The 16,212-nt window shown below is 46.0% G+C and overlaps 1 protein-coding gene across 1 annotated transcript in view; it reads right to left on the bottom strand.

Moving 5' to 3' along the window:
- The window catches only part of RHBDL3 (rhomboid like 3), a 63,011-nt gene that overhangs the window by 26,547 nt on the left and 20,252 nt on the right, over positions 1–16,212 (bottom strand). The window contains exon 2 of the mRNA XM_035891632.1: positions 735–893. Coding sequence (XP_035747525.1) covers positions 735–893 — 159 coding nt within the window. The remainder of the gene's footprint in view (positions 1–734; positions 894–16,212) is intronic.

Below are 16,212 nucleotides of genomic sequence, written 5' to 3'. Positions count from 1 at the left end.
GGAATGACAGCAAGAACAGGGAAAAGCCCCTGAAATGGCCACTGTTCAAGATCCCTATCTTGCAAACAACATTTCTAGGCCATTCTGGGCATCTAACAATGGTGAGTCAACACAGATGTAGACATGCAAACTGCCTTGACAAGAAACAGAGAGATCCTTTCACTAATTGACTCATTAGTAGAGAGAGAGAGGCATCCAGATCATGATTCATGCAGTCTGAGACATCTCACCTGGGATAAAATGAACATGACCTACAAACACTTTATCCCTCTTGCTGTTGATGCCTACAGCAGTGCAATATGACTCCACCCAGCAAGTCAACACGTTATCTATATATTTTTGTCTGGAAGTGGTGAAATGTCTAGATAAAACAGGAGACATCCAGACTGACAGACCTCTGCTTGCAAACAAATGCCTCTTTATGACAGCTATCAACTGATATTGAGAGCAAAAGCCTTTAAACTAGCAGCAGCCATTGCTTCATGCTCCTCTTACATCTTCCACAGTTTCTTCCCATGCAAACTTGTTTCCCTGGAAAAATCAGCAGCAACTTGACTCTTGGCTTGAGAGTTCAGTCACCACTGAATGCTTCAGCAAGCCCACGCAGAATGTGATGCAGGGACACAGCAAACAAACACTGACATTGACAGAGGGAGGGAGGGAGACTGTCCCTCAACAGCCAACATTTTAAGCAGAGCCAAGGACTGACAAGCCCTGCCAGCCAGAGCACTCACCAGGTTGACGAAGTCCTGGTAGCAGATCCTCCCCTCGGAGTTGCTGTCTGCCAGGGCCAGCAGGACCTCCAGTTTGTGGGGGTCCAGCTCCGAGCCGTGCCTCTGGAGAAGGGAGCGAAACTTCTCAGTGCTGATGTAGCCGGTGTTGTCAGGATCGAACTGGGATAGGAGGGGAAAGTACCAGCATTAACCATTCCACATTACACACAACTCTGCCCTCCTACACATTCATCACCTCCTGCAGATCCACAGGGTCCCCAGGTGCTGCTCTAGGTTTGGCAATGTGTTGCCCTGCAATCACCCCATCTCCAGCTTGGTTTCACGACCCAGGGACTGCAAAGCACCCTGCTGCAGAGAGAGGTGAACCCAGGTATCAACATCCACACCATCATCCTGCCTCCACCCAAGCTTCAGCTACGTCAGCTCTCTTCACCTTCCTTCCCTCTGTATCATCATTTCTCTTGGCTATCTTTTCATATCCCTCTCTGTCTGGACTATCAGGCAGACCAGAGATGCATTCTGTGAGATAAAATACACTGAAAACAGTTTTACTCATGTATTTCCTAACACAATTGCAACACAGGAATATGCCATCCCTCCTCAAGCCTTTTCTGTGCTCAGTGTTTCTGACAGTCACCTTTCCACATCACCTCTACAGATGCCTTCAAAATGGTAAGGGCTTTCGCTGCTGAAGAGCTCTCTATTTTAAGATGGATTGGAAAGAAAGTCTTTGGACAGGGAGCCAAGCAGATCAACATTACATCAAACTAAAAGTGACGAGGCAGCCACATGCCATTTTCAGAACTTAAAACAGAGTCATTAGAAGGAAAGTTCCAGGTGAGATTTGGAGTGAATCCCACTCTGACCAAAACAATCACTGTTTTCCCTCAGACTAAGTAGTTAATCTCATAAAAATGCCACTGACCGAAAAGAGACAGCTCTGCACGGCTGTTCAAACTTATGATTGTTTCCAGTGGCCTCTAACCCACACTGAACTCCCTAGGGCACTCTGTGGGGGCCTGCCAGTTCACAGGTGGGCACAGCCCCAGCCCCGACAAAGCCAGAGCTGGCATCATGCCAAGCACGTTTCTTTTGTGCTTTGAAAACGAGTGGACGCGAGCTGCCAGACCAGCCTGCACTAGCTGTGGTGCAGTCTGATCTCTGCCTGCCCTGTTGCTGGGAGATTTGCCTTTGATTTCCCAAACTTGGCTGTGAGGACCCTGCTACTCACTGGCCTCCTTTTGTAGATAATGATATCAAGCTTGTTGGCTGGATTGAATGGCTGTCAGGGGGCAGGGTGGTCAGGAGGGAGTCTTTTCATGGAAACATTTGGGACATAAAAGGCCTTGGCAGAGCCAAAAAAGTCCTGACAATCTTCGCTCTTTCCTAACAGAGAACAAAAGCTGAACAGGCGTCGGGCCTTCGATCTGACACAGCAGAGTAAAGGCTGCCTTGGCAAGGGAGCTGGCACTGCTCTGCAGCAAGCAGAGCAGCTACAAAACAGACCAGCCTCAGGCATGGGCAGCTTGTTTAGAGGACGTGGTGCCCATGTGAGAGGATCTGGCTCTGTCTCCTTCCAGCCCAAGCACCTTTGTCCGGCTGCTCCTGGGGACTCTGCTATCACTGGCTGCTTTGTTGAGGAGGAGTTGTCTAAACTGAGATCACAGCCCCTTGCTGGAGCAGGGCTGCCATTTTGTCAAAGCACCAGCCCCTCTTTGAGGAAGCTGCTAGGGCAAGTGGATTACACAGAACAAGACAAACCAAGTGACCTGAGGACAGCTAGAGCCGGGCACCCTCCCCCACCCTCTGCCAAGGGTTGTTCTGTCCTTGCAAGGTAGCCTGGATGTACCTTCCTGACAGCTGGCATCCAGAGCCAAAGGTGGATTTCATCAGCTGTTTACTGTTAAACAAGAGCTTAATATTAATCCCTAGAGAAGTTTAGCTCCCCTGCTCCAGTCAGCCCACTCTGATGCTCTGAGTTAACAGATCACATTCTAAAAACAACCCCAAAATCAGGGCTTCTGGACTCGGGTTCAGCTCTGATGCTTTCTGGCTTTTGCTGGGACTCCCAAGCCAGCCTAAGTGTGAAATGCCAAATCCCAGAGGCACAGATACCCAGGAAATAAAGTATTATTAGCATAATACCTGAGATGACCTTTCTCAAGGGGAATTTGCAGAAGCTGGGAGATGAGTCATTCAGTGAAGGGATCCAACACCTGCAATCCCATAAATACTGCTGTGTTCATCCTTGTTCCCTGAAAACGTTTGACCTAACCAACATCTTAGTTAACTGCACCACTTTAACTATAACTTGACATTTAAGATGTCAGAACCTATCTTGTCTAGAACAAAACCACTTGCTCCTTGAAGGCTTACATGTCTCCCTACTTGGAGGGCCAGGGTCAGCGACTGAAGCGTGGAACTCTCCCTCCCGTGCTGAGCGCTCACTATTTGACTTTGTAGGAAAGACCAACAGTCACAGCAGTGGGGAACGTGGCTACTCCTTTCAAAGGGCAGAAGAAATACAGAGCTGAAGCACACAGGCTCCCGAAGCACAAAAAAGCTGCTCAGATCACAAACCGCTTTTCCCAGATTGTTCTGCTTTAAAGTATTCCAGAAAGAAACATTTTGTAACCAAGAAGAGAAATTACACAACCCCTTCAGAGCTTCAAGCCAGCCCACAAGGACACATGAATGACTCCAGACTCACTAGTGCTAGAGAAGATAGGATCCTGTTGCTCAAGACAGTACTGTCCATAACCTGTGACTGGCTTCTGGCTTTCCAAATGGACAAACAGCTGAAGCCTGCCTGGTGGCTGCAAATGAGCCTCTGCTCCAAGGACACTTCTTTCTCACGCCAATAGGACCAGCATTCCTCCCTCAGCTCTCCGTCTTGCTGCTTGTCCCAACAAAATCAAAGCAGTGGCAGAAGGTAGCTAGTATTTTCAGTAGTGTAAACGTGCTAGGGGAGCCTGTTCTCCTCTTTCACATTACTATGTATAATTTTCTTTTTGGCACTAAGTTAATGATTAATCAGAAATAGGTTTGAGTTAAAATGATGGATCTGAACAGCATGAAAGAGTAAGAGGTGAACAATGAAAAACTGGCATTCGAACCAAAAAGGCCTGCCTCAGAGCAGGACTAGACCACTGCTTCCACAACCTGGAGCAGAATGTTTTACTGTAAACCCCAGCTGTGAGGGAGTTCTCTTATTTACGTTTAAACAAGTTTTTTCAGCATATAAAAAAATCTCATCTGTCATCACAGCATTCAAAATCTACCCTAACACTTCAAACTGTGTCAAACCCTGTTTCTGATATCACAGCTAGCCACAAAAATCAATGGGTTGAGCTGGTCCTGCAGAATATGTGTCCCCACACATGGCAAAACCAACCTATGATGGCACAGTAAAACACTTGGGTCCATCAATTATAAAAGAGGCAACTGACCTTTGCTAGACGCTTCATGTATTTATCCACGATGATCTTGTTAAGAGCCAGTTGTCCCACAAGCCCAGCCAAGCACCTTTGTCTCACCGAGAGGACCGATGATGACTGGCAGCCAGCAGCATGGCTGCGCTAAGCCCCAAGTCCAGCCCTACAGGGAGTGCTCCCCAGGCAAAGCCTCCCAGCAGCTAAGTCAGCACAGTGGCTTCCTTCAGCGTAATTACTTCTGCCTCTGCCCATCTACTTGGGCAGACAAGCCAAACAAAACCGGTGCAGGGATGAGGAAGGCCATTTGCCTCCCCACTCACCCCCCCAGACAATAGGAAACTAACGGCAATTTCATGCAAGGTTTCCTCCGCATTTCAATGACAATCACCCTTAACTCCCTTGATCCTCAACCAGGCTCTTAAGCAAAAATGTAAATATGTTAATGACCATAGCAGCCATCTCACCCAGGATCTTAATTCCCTGGCCTAAACCAAGCTATTTTATCCTCTCTCTTCCTTATTTTAGAGCAGACATACCATAAACTGAAGGCCCCACAGCAAAACTACAAGACAAAAATAAGGGGAGGGGGCTCTGCAAACTCTGATGGAAATAGGAAACACGGTTGAGAAAAGAAAATGAAATCTCAAATTGTTCCTCCTCTTTAATTAAAGACATATCAGCCACGGCTGAGTGAGCAAGTAGGGTGGAGGCCGGTGCTGCAGACAGACAATGGGTACCTTGGGAAAACACAGAGATTTCACATAGTGCTGCCAGCTGCTCCTCTCCCCCATGGCAAACAGCCCTCTGGGGCATCAGAGCAGCTGGAGAGTCAACAGCTGAACCGGGCACAACATGAGGAACCTTGTCTGGCTTTGCAGATCTGAATTGCAGATCTTTTGCAGGAACAGACAGTTTGCTACCACCCATGGTTTCCCCATTGAGGGGCTTTGTCTTGGCATCACTCAAGCCATGAGTTGTCTTCGCAATGGGCAAGTCTCCAAGCAACTTCATCTAATTTGGAAGTTGGCTTTGAGTTGGATCAGTCCCTTCAAATCTGAATCATTCTATGGTCTGGTGGTATCTTCACTTCTGGGGGAGACTGGCCTGGCAGTCAGGCCTCCTGGCACTGACTCCAGCTCTGCTCCAGACTAGGAGCCAGATTCTAGAAATAAATTGCCCTGAGCTTTAGCTTCTCTTCCTATTATATGGAAATGACAACTCTTGCCTTATTTCCCACCAGAAAGGAGCTATCAATAGTAGGCCTTCTTGTTCACATATAGGCCCTTTCGCACTGTAAATGGGGAGTCAATCACATGCAAAATCTGTTCATCTCCAATGGTTTTGGAAACCACTCTTGAGTTTTTCTGGATTTGAACTCATACCATTAGATGGCATGGTCTCTGCAATCTAGGGATGCTAACAAGTTTTGGAAACAACCAGACCATCTCCAGCCTCAAGGGCCATGCTGTAGTTAAATCAAGAGTCTCCAAGTCAATACATGGAATTGACAAACTCCACATTGAAGCTGTGAAAAGACATTTGAGACAGACATCAAAACTCTCCTCATTACAGTCACACATTTTACCAGAGCTCATCTCTACTTTTCCATAGTCTCTGGGGTCATGCTGTGAGTTGGTGAGAAGGGGTTTGTTTGTTTGTTTTTCTTAAAAAAAACCAAAACAAAACAACTATGTGGCAACAGTATATGTAGGTAGCATTTGCTGCTTTGATGAAGATTAAAGGAATGACAAGGCAGAAAATGAAAGTCTGCCTTATAATCCAAATGAGACGGCAAAAAGCAGGGGCTGTTTTAATAGGAGTTTCATCACTGCTTCATGGTGATGATCTTCTGAGCAGCTTAATGATCCTGCTCTCTCTTCCAATAGTGGGAGGTGCACATGAGAGGAGAAACCCCAAACCAAAAGAGAGGAAGGCCAGCCAAAGGTAAGTGCATATCCCTCCTCCTCGCAATCCAGATTCTCATCATTAAAGGTCACCTAATCTGAATTGGCTGAACATGTGTGGTAAAACATAGTGCTGGCTCCAGTGATGTGCACTCTCTTCCCCTGTAAATAATGAATTTACCCACCACTGCCCAGACAATATAAAGTGATTAAGGGCTGTCCACCAGTACTTTTAGCGCATGTTAGATTGCTTTGACCTGAGGTGAACCCGAGGGCTGGAAACATCACCCAGCTCTCAAAAGCCAGATTGCATTTAAGCACGGAGGATATAACCTCACTAACTCACCAAGCAGGGTCTCCAGATAGACCCACTCCCTGAAAAGCTGCAGTGAGAGAGCACAGAGCTACCCAGCTCAGCGTTCACCTAGGTGGGGAGGCATTCGCAGAGCAGATGGCCCGTCACCTGGATTCAGGTAAGTGTGTCTCTGCATGCAGCACACAGCAAAGTGGAGATGGAGGGAGCTGCTGTAAGATTCCCTTTCCCTTGAAGAGCAGAGTAGCCTGAAGGACCAGGTCCATCAGCTAACTGGCCAATCTGTAGAGGCACTTCTGCTCTAATTTATTTCTCCTACTGTCTTAGGCGCAAAGACAAGGAAGAGACCTACGCATTACTACCATCTGTTGTTACCTTCTGCAAAAGCACTTCATCTAAACAGACACTGGAAGCACAGATTCAACATGAACAGGAGAATAAAAAGACTCGGGAGTGCACCACTGCTCAGTTGTTAGGCAGACAGGAATGAGGGTTCTAAGACCAGGTATTGGCAAGATTTCTGGAATAAGCCCAGATGCCGCTTGTAGTGCCTTGACTTCCTCATCTACACAGCACAAACAATATAACTGTGCCTGCGTGATCCAGCACAGCGAGGGCTGTGGAACACTTAGAGTGTAGATGATAGCTGCAATGGCAAACGGCAATTAGTGAGCCACAAGGCCAAGCAACACAGGGAAAACATGACAGAGCTGGCCTTCTGCCAAGGTTTCATGTATAGAAACATAGCAGACTTTCCAAAACCAATGACAGCTGGACACCAGCCTGAACTCCTTCACTCCACAGAGGTTCAGACCCTGGTCCAAACCACCACAGGCCAAGCAAATCCTGCATTTGGAGACCCTAGGAATTTCTGACCCACAGCTTGCTGAGGAAGCCTATCATGCTCAGCCAGGTACCCAAATCCATGTTTCTGTCTCCACACACACATTTTTAATGCAACTCTCTCCCCTATCTTTCCCCAGCTTGACGGTTTCTTGCCGCAAAGTCTTTGCTAAGACATTAAAAGAGGATAGAGCAGAGATGCACTCGCAGGCCTTGTTGAGCTAGCTTTCAGTCCTCTGCCATCTCAACAACCCACCACTCTGAGCGATCCCACTGCCTCTCTCCAGTTGAGCTTCCTGGCAGAACACTCACAGGAATCAGCCTCCAGTCTCAGCTGGGGAATTACACACAGTGTTCAAGCCACCCAGAACTAAATTATTCAAAATATGCCACTGTGCTGGCTTTGAAACCAAAGCCGCTCCCCAGAAAGAAGCCAGGGTAAATAGAAGCTCCATTATCAGCAGCACTGACGAGGAAAGAGACGCAGCACTGAAAGTGAGGGAGATAATTATATGATTAATGAGACAGCATGGATGGCAGGAGATGCCCTCCATTATGCCACAAGGCTTAATGCAAAAAGACACGTTTATAGACTGACCCTTCTCCAGCTTTGCTTCTTCCTCTTTTATTATTTATGTAAGTGCATCAAGACTAATGGAAAAAAGCTGAGGCACTCCAAAAAGTGGTGGGTTTTTTTAATGTGGAAATACAATTTTTAATCTTGACCCAGCACTGACACCTTGCACATTTCACTGGACAGATGTCCTCAGCTGCAGCAACAGGCTGGGCAGGTTATGGCCCAGACTGGCAAGTCATGTATCATATCACCAGCCTAGTTCTGGTGCTGCCCATCCACACATTTCTCAGATTGTGGACAAGATGAAGCCTACAAGATATCAACTAGTGTCTTCCATGGCCAAACCAACCCTAACAGTTAAAACCTTTTCTTAAATCCCTAGGCAAGAGGTTTAACTCTCTTTCCAGGTTTGCTTGTCAGCACTGGCCCAGACCTTGTTCTATCTACAAATGCCCAATCTCTTGCTCTCCCTTTTTAATTCCTCTAGTTTTTAGGTCTCCACAATCTCCTGAGACAATAAGTCCTACAGTCTAATAAAAATAAACTCCACTTTTCATCTGGATGGTGTAAGGTATTAAATATCAAAAGCTGAAAACAGCAATATCCATTCTACCATGACACATGATATTCTCATTTACCACCACGTAAGTATTGTTTATGTCTTCTTAGTCATGTCTTATTGGAGAATCTCAAAATCCTGTACCAATATTAATTACATCTTTCAGGACTTCTACACCATGAGGGGACATAATGCGTAAGCCACTTCATTCAGAGCTGAAATGCAATACACTCTGGGTGGGATGCTGCATTTATTCGGACCACATAACTCAATAGAAGGGATATCATGCACAGTCAACCTCGCAGCCTGGAGACAGACAGGCTCTAATCACTATTGCTACGAGGGGGGAAAAAAAAAAAACCAACCACCCAAAAAACCCCCCCCAACCACCACACAACAGTCAGAATAGCTTTTCAGATAGGACTGTATTTCAGGCCAAGTTCCTGCAGTCAGATCCCTGCTTACCTCCAGGTTAACTAAATGTACACAAGTATTTCTGTAAAATTCACTGCTATCGACAATGTCTCCTGTCACAGCAGCATCTCTGCTGATACAGATGAGGCAGACAAGTCTTCTAATTCAAAACAGGGTTTTGGTCTGATATTATCTGTAAAAAGTAGAATAGGTGATACAGCACAAAAGAGTCAGGAGTAGTTGAAATGTTTCTGTTCTCTATTTGGACAAAAGCCCAATGAATTATCTCTATCATAAAATGACGATACACTTTCTGTCCCAGCAGTAACTCTGGAGAACGTTACACAGCAGCTGCTAAAGTTAGATAGTTTTGAATCAGCAGCTCAAGGTAACTTGCATCCAAAAGATTTTAAAAAGCCAGTAGCAATACTGATTTTCTGCAGCTCTGGGAACACTGGAGGAACACCAAGATCTGCTTTTTACCTTTCTTCCAGCTTTGAATCAGCAGTGCAGCCCTTCCAACCATAGCTCCAAAACTCCAGTCCAAACATGGTGACAGGCACCTGCACTGCTCCCAAAACTGCAGGGCTGTGACAAGAATTTAATGGGACAAAGCAGGTCTGTTGGCCTAATAGCAACCCACAGCAAATGAACAGATGACTGATACAGAGTAATGCATAATTGAAGGAGGACTGGTCTAACATCAGTCAGAATAGGCTACGGAAGATAGATTCTGTTCAGCTGATATTATCTGGATGAGAATACAAACTTGGTGCAGATCATATGACAAGATTGCTGGTATAACTGATTTCTGCAGAGTACCCGACATCACCAGACAACCCTGTATTTGAGGACTTACTGTGACACAAACTCAGGCTGTCACACATTCAACATGCTAAAGTCTGGCTATTTGACAGGTCTCAAAAATAAAACTAAGCTGGAGAGCTACCATTACATCAAGATGCCACTAATGGGGTCCCATGAGAATTCATTCTTGCCCCTATAGAATTATCATTAGTGACTTAGAAGAAAGCATAAGATAAGTCTGCATCATGTTCACAGATGAGCTAAAGCAGCAAGTTACTAAGCATGAGCTGGGTCTTTTGGTAAAGCTGGGTGCTTGCAAACAATACGTATTACAGTAAAAACAAATAGAAAGCCATATGGCCAGGAGCCAAGAATGCCAGCCAGCTTAGAGGATGGGGAATGCCATCTTCAGAAGCAGCCACTCTGGGGGAAAAAAAAAAAGAAAAAAAAAAAAAAAAAAAAGCCTTGTTTGTTACACTGAGCGCTCTCAAGGTAACACTGCCTTCAAAAAATGAAATGTGACCTGCAGGTTTGTAAATGAGGTGACACTACCTCTGCATTTGGCACTTTGTTACTGGTATAGTCTGACTGGCTCCACTGACAGGCTCAATTCATTAGCTTATGAAAGGGAAGGTTAAGCAATGACTTGATCACTGTCCAGAAGGACCACAAAGGGAACAGAAATTTGGCAGTAGAGGATTCTCCACTATGACAAAGGTATAATCACATCTAGGGGCTAGAGGTCAAAGCTGGGCAGCTTTAGATTAGAGTAAGTTGATTATTTTTACTATTAACAAGTGAAATGTCTTGCTAACTTCACCAGTTTTACAATTGAACTGCAAATTTTCCTTGGAGATGAGGTATGGCTGAGGTCAAGCAGAAGACCACTCAGAAAATCTTCTGGCCTTCATTATGAGAGGCTAGACAACCCCAACAGTTCCCTTCTGACCCGACTGCAGGTTATTAGGGCTCAGAAAAGCTTAAACCAAACAGATGCCTTTAAAGCCCCAACTAACAACTGCCATAACACATGTATAACCAGAATGACCCACCTATACTGGAATTCAAACCACACTTCTGGTTAGAACAACCACCACAAAGCAAAACTACTAAACAGACTAGGAAACATTTAACTCCTACTGATTTTACATCTGGCTTTGCTCAGTCATGGGGACCAGAACCTACCAAAGAAACTCCTCTGCTTTCCAAGCTGAACTGGAACAGAAGGTAACGTCAGCCTTGTGAAGAGGAGACAGAGGTATTGCATGATTCCCTGCAATCCCTTGTAGGCATCTGGCATTACACTGCAACGACATAACCATCTCAAAAGTACTCCAGACAGGCTGGTTCCAAATGAAGCCCAAAGCTGGGAGTATTAATTATTACTCTAACCTCTATCATTTAAACACTTGAGAGCAAGCAATCCTGGCTTGTATCTTTCCAGAGTGATCACAGAGGTTACTACTGCAGTAAGGAGCCAGACTGGTGGAAGCTGTGGTGGTTCACACTTTCTTAGAAGATATAGCCAAATCAGTCCTGGATGATGCCCAGACTGCAGGTTCCCTGCATGGAGGACTGCAAGGGTAAGGTCTGGAGTGTTTGCACTTTCCCAGTGTCTGCTATGTCAAATATACTTTGGTTTAAGGGTAGAAGAGATTTGTCCAAGTGCCAAAGCTGCACAACCACAAATCAGAAAAATCGAGCTGCATTTTTGGCTTCTTATAGGCCCTTACTGGATACAAAGGACAAATGCAAGGCAAGGCACAGTGTTTCTAGAGTTCTCTTTGCCACAGTTTTCAAATAGACACAAAACTTGTCAGAATTTTTAAAGCAAATAATGACTTAATAAAGACTCCACAACAGGAATGCAACTAACTTTATAGGAAGAAGTGCTGTTCATGCAGATTCCCAGTCCAAGCCTTGAGCCTGAAGCAGAGCAGTTCTCCCTGCAGGTGACAAAATGCAGGGCTGGCCTGGGGCTGGCTGTGCCCTGCAAGGTGTAATATCTCTGTGGGGCCCAGACACGGTGAGTAGGGAATTCCTTTCACACACTCACCATCCTGACAATAAACTGTACCACAGCACAGTTTGAAATACCTCTTTTAGACAGTTATCAGGGGAAAGGCTCCTTCTCACAGCACTGAGAAGTCCTCACAGAGCCTGGCCCTGCCTGAGCCGTATCAGGGGCTCCTCACCACCTCGGAAGCGGCAACAGATACTCCCTTCACAGCCTCCCACACAACAGAGCGCTCATCCTGTCAGTCAAACCCGCACTCACTCACAGAGCTCCTCTGCCTGCCTGCCTCCACCTCACTTCTGCCTCCTTTCCTGAACTAATCAGATTTCTCATGTGTAGACGGCTCACACATGCTTTAAAGAGCACCTGCTTCCCCTGACAAGCCTGCACACTCTTCCCAAGCTCTAATATTCCCCTTTTACTTGAACAGGCAGGCTTGAATGCAGTTTAACCATTCAGAGCTGAAGCCCCCATGGGCACCCACAGGCAAGCAGACCTCCCACTTAGTTCTGTTGCTACACTGCAGCAAAGAGGCCTGCTCCTTCAATAGGATGGGGTGATGCCTGCACACCACTGGCACGGGTGTGAGCTGCAGGGGACCAGGTGCACAGCAGGCTGGGGAATCTCTGGCAGAGGCCCGTGGTCCATATTTGCTGTGTCTGCATCACAAGCACAGGGTCATGGCTGCATTGCATGTTAGAAACAACAAGCCCTGGCTACTACAATTCACAAGCTCTATTTCCTGGGCGACACTTAAATCACACATTCAAGTGCAGAGACGTGATTTGGCCCAAATGCAGATGATTAGAAGAAGGAAGCAGAGAAGGCACAGCCAACAACCATAATTAGAGAGCCAGCATAATTAAAAGAATGCATGTTACACTTGTCAGGAATGAGGAAATCAAAGAGACCCCCAAAAGAGTCACCTGAGAGCTGCAACCACTGCAAACAAAGGGGAAACAAGCCAGGAGGGAGAGACAGAAAGACTAGACTGAAAAGGAAGGTTGGTAACTAGAGAGACAAATCCACCCAAAACAATCCCACCGGGAATTAATTAGCCCTGCAAGTGGGGCCCAACTTCTAGCAGAGCATCCCCTCGGAACACGCTGCAGGCTGCTGTGCTTTGGACGGTCACAGAGCAGGGAGTGCAAGGACACAAAAGGAGGACTGCGGAAGGGGCAGGAGGAGAGTGCAGCCCAGACTGGCTGAGAGGAAGCCCAGATGAATGGAGAAAGGCGAGCAGGGAGGTGAATGAGCAAGAGGTGATGAATGGTAGGGAGGGCATGGAAGTTTTACACAGGGCAGAGAGCAAAGACAGACCTGAATGGGGAAGACTGAAAGATGCCACTTGAATAGAAGGGGAAAGAGGGAGGAGAAATGAGGCAGAGAGAGCGCGGAGTGGCACAAAGTGAAACAGCCCAGGCAGAATAGCTTCCCACATGGACTTGACAAGGCCTGAGAGAGAGAGACAAGTAACACAGCATGAACTTTAATCCAGGAGCAGAAAAGCTGCCTGGAGCAGACAGTGTTACTGTCATCTATCCCTGTATAATCCCTCCAACATCAGGCACCTTCTTTGCTCCCAGTCAACAAATTCTCATGAACCCAGAGCAACTCAAACAGCACCCACCAAAGGCCAGAGGGCCCCCATCAAAGGGAGCTGTAGCAAAACTGAGCCAGTGACATGGAAACAGCTGATGAGATAAAGCACCAATATAATTACAAGCAGCCTAAGAGAGGCAAGTGTAACACTACCCAAAGGGTGGGACAAGAGCAGTTCATATGCAGGATATAGAAACATTGTTCATCATCAGTGTTATTTGCAGGGCATTCCCATTTTGAAAGCCAGCATAACTTTTTCAAAACAAAAATTTTCCAAGTAAAAACTGGGGGATTTCAGCCATGCCAAGACTTTCCTGTGAATTTGCCTTAGCTTTGAACACTGATTGTTTAGAAGAAGTTCCCTCAGATTCTACAAAGCCAAAATACTGGACATTACCATTTTCAAAATGTTTCATTAGAAAATTGCATTTGTGTTTATGTTAAGAGCGCCAAGATAGCTCACCTCAAGTAAAAATAAATATTTTGCTCAAAGGGAAACAAAAAGTATTTTTCCCAATCTTTTGGGGAATTGCAAACAAAACTCTACATATCATTATTCATCCACCTCCACCCTTTCCACAGCTGGGGAAAATAAAGCATTTATAAAGGGCACATCTGATTACTTGAACCTCACTGGCAGAGCTGAAAACTGAATACACTTCCATCCCTTTTGGGTATGCAGGTTTAGTTAGGTCAAGGTATCCATTATCCTCCTAGGTCTATCAGTCACCCATTACACAATCCTGGTCCAAACCTAATTTTCCCAACTGCAAAGCAAAAGATACAGTGACTCACTCTAAAAGGGACAGCATAAGGCCTTAAATCATAGCCCTTTACTTTGTGCTCAGAAAATCTTTCACATTTGTCAGGAACAACCATTTAAGAGCTAATTCAGTGTCTGGAGCTCATGTTTTGCTCACTTATAGATAGATTCCACTGTCAAACAAGCTAAAATGAGAGGTCATAGAAACCCAGTGGAGGATAGGACACAGCCCTCAAAACCAAACACAATGGAAAGGAAAACAAATGTACATCTAGGAGCTGACCCTACTTTGCCTTTTCAACACATCAGGGAAGTCAAACATACAAACTGGCTTTTAAAGTGTTGCTAGAGGAACCATGAGGGGCCCATCTGTGCCTCAACTTGAGGATCTGGTTCTGCTCCATTCTTTTTTGATGTTTCTTGCAGCAAGCAAACATAACAATATCAATGCAGTTAATTTCAGTAAAAAATGTGAGCGTCCTGGAGTCAGAGCACAAGCAGCAATTCATCTGAGAAAAGACATGAGGATTTCTCCCCCCCCTTTCCCGCCCTAATGAAATAGCAAAGGAGCTCCCAAGAATTCTGGGCTGGATCATCAATCCCTCTCAGAGAGGCGCAAAAATATAGGACACAGACTTGGGATCTGGCCATTACCAGTCAGGTGTCTAGCACATGGTGCATTTTGAAGTGATAATTTGTGCTCTTTATGATTCACAGTGTTAACACTACTGTTGGCTCAGTAAACAGAGCTCCACCTAATGAACTGGGAACTCAAGGCAGAGTAGTGAAGTAATTCACCCAAGGATGCAAGAGGCTTAAAATACTACTATAGTTGAGATAAGCTGCCTTTGCTCCAGCTCCCTCCATGAAGGATTCCTGCACTGCCACCTAATAACTAACAAGTAAAAATTGGAAATTGCCAAATACTAGAGGGGGAATTTTTAAGGAGGGGTTAAGATTGAGTAAAGGTCAAAGCATGCCCAAGGAAGTACGCTAAGCTTAGATATCCACAAGCAACAAGAAAAGATGTCCAAGCATGCATCTCTCCTGGAAGCAGGAGAGAGATGAAGAGATCAATGTGTGTTTGTGCAGGCACACACAGTGGTGGCAGAGGGACTGTAAGGGTCTCCAGAATGGCTGCTCTGCCAAAGTTCACAAGCTTGAACATTGCAACTTCACAAACCAGTTGAGCCCATGAAGAACCATTACCGCAAATAGAAGAGTACCTTGCTTTTCCATCTGCCAGCCTGGGCACAGGCAGACCATGTTACATATGGCACTGGGGGGAAGGGAAAGACAGTATGAATAATTCTCAATTCAGTGAAAGGAGTGTGAGCTGTGCAGCTGCTGCTGTGCGAGCAAGCCCTAACAGCACCAGCTATTGCTTTGGGTCAAAAGACCATACCATTTCAGCCTGCTTCCTGACTTGTGCTTCATCCCAGCTGCTTTCCTCTCCCTTCAGTGCCTGCCTGCAGGAACAGCTAGCTCTCTGGAGGAAATCCAAACACAAGGAGGAGAGGTTACATGTGCCTGAGGGAAGTGACAACACAAGGCAGGTCACTGCTTAGTCTAAAAGCATTCAAGCAGGGTCAGCACCTACTATAAGTAAATAAATACACACTATACAGGAGAAGGATTTACTCAGATGGGACAGCCAGGAGCTCAGGTATGCTTGGGGTTCCTTGAATCTGCATCTCTGGGAAACTGGCAGCAATTACAAATGGATCAGGCAGATTGTGCTGCCAGCATCTAGGAGCTGACAAGTCATCGTCCTTCCAGGAAGGGCCACTGTAGCACCCATTGCTGTTAGGGACCAAAACTGTCACTCCCTCCCCATCCCACACCCAGCCTGGGAACTCTAGTTCTTTTCTGCTCCCCAAATCCAAGTGTCCCATATCAGACAGCCAAGGCAAAGCCACTACCACAGGGTGGTCAATCTCTGCCAGCATCTAGGAGCTGACAAGTCATCGTCCTTCCAGGAAGGGCCACTGTAGCACCCATTGCTGTTAGGGACCAAAACTGTCACTCCCTCCCCATCCCACACCCAGCCTGGGAACTCTAGTTCTTTTCTGCTCCCCAAATCCAAGTGTCCCATATCAGACAGCCAAGGCAAAGCCACTACCACAGGGTGGTCAATCTTATGCAAATGAACTCAGCGTAATTGGGACAGTTACAATGAATCCCTGACAATGTTTGCCTTTGTGCACACCAGTGGTAAATATAGACTGAGCTGCTTTCTAAGGAG

The sequence above is a fragment of the Egretta garzetta genome, unplaced genomic scaffold (genome assembly GCF_000687185.1).
Source record: "Egretta garzetta isolate BGI_Z169 unplaced genomic scaffold, ASM68718v1 scaffold213, whole genome shotgun sequence".
Lineage (NCBI taxonomy): Eukaryota > Metazoa > Chordata > Aves > Pelecaniformes > Ardeidae > Egretta > Egretta garzetta.
This window is presented reverse-complemented; position numbering and strand designations above follow the sequence as displayed.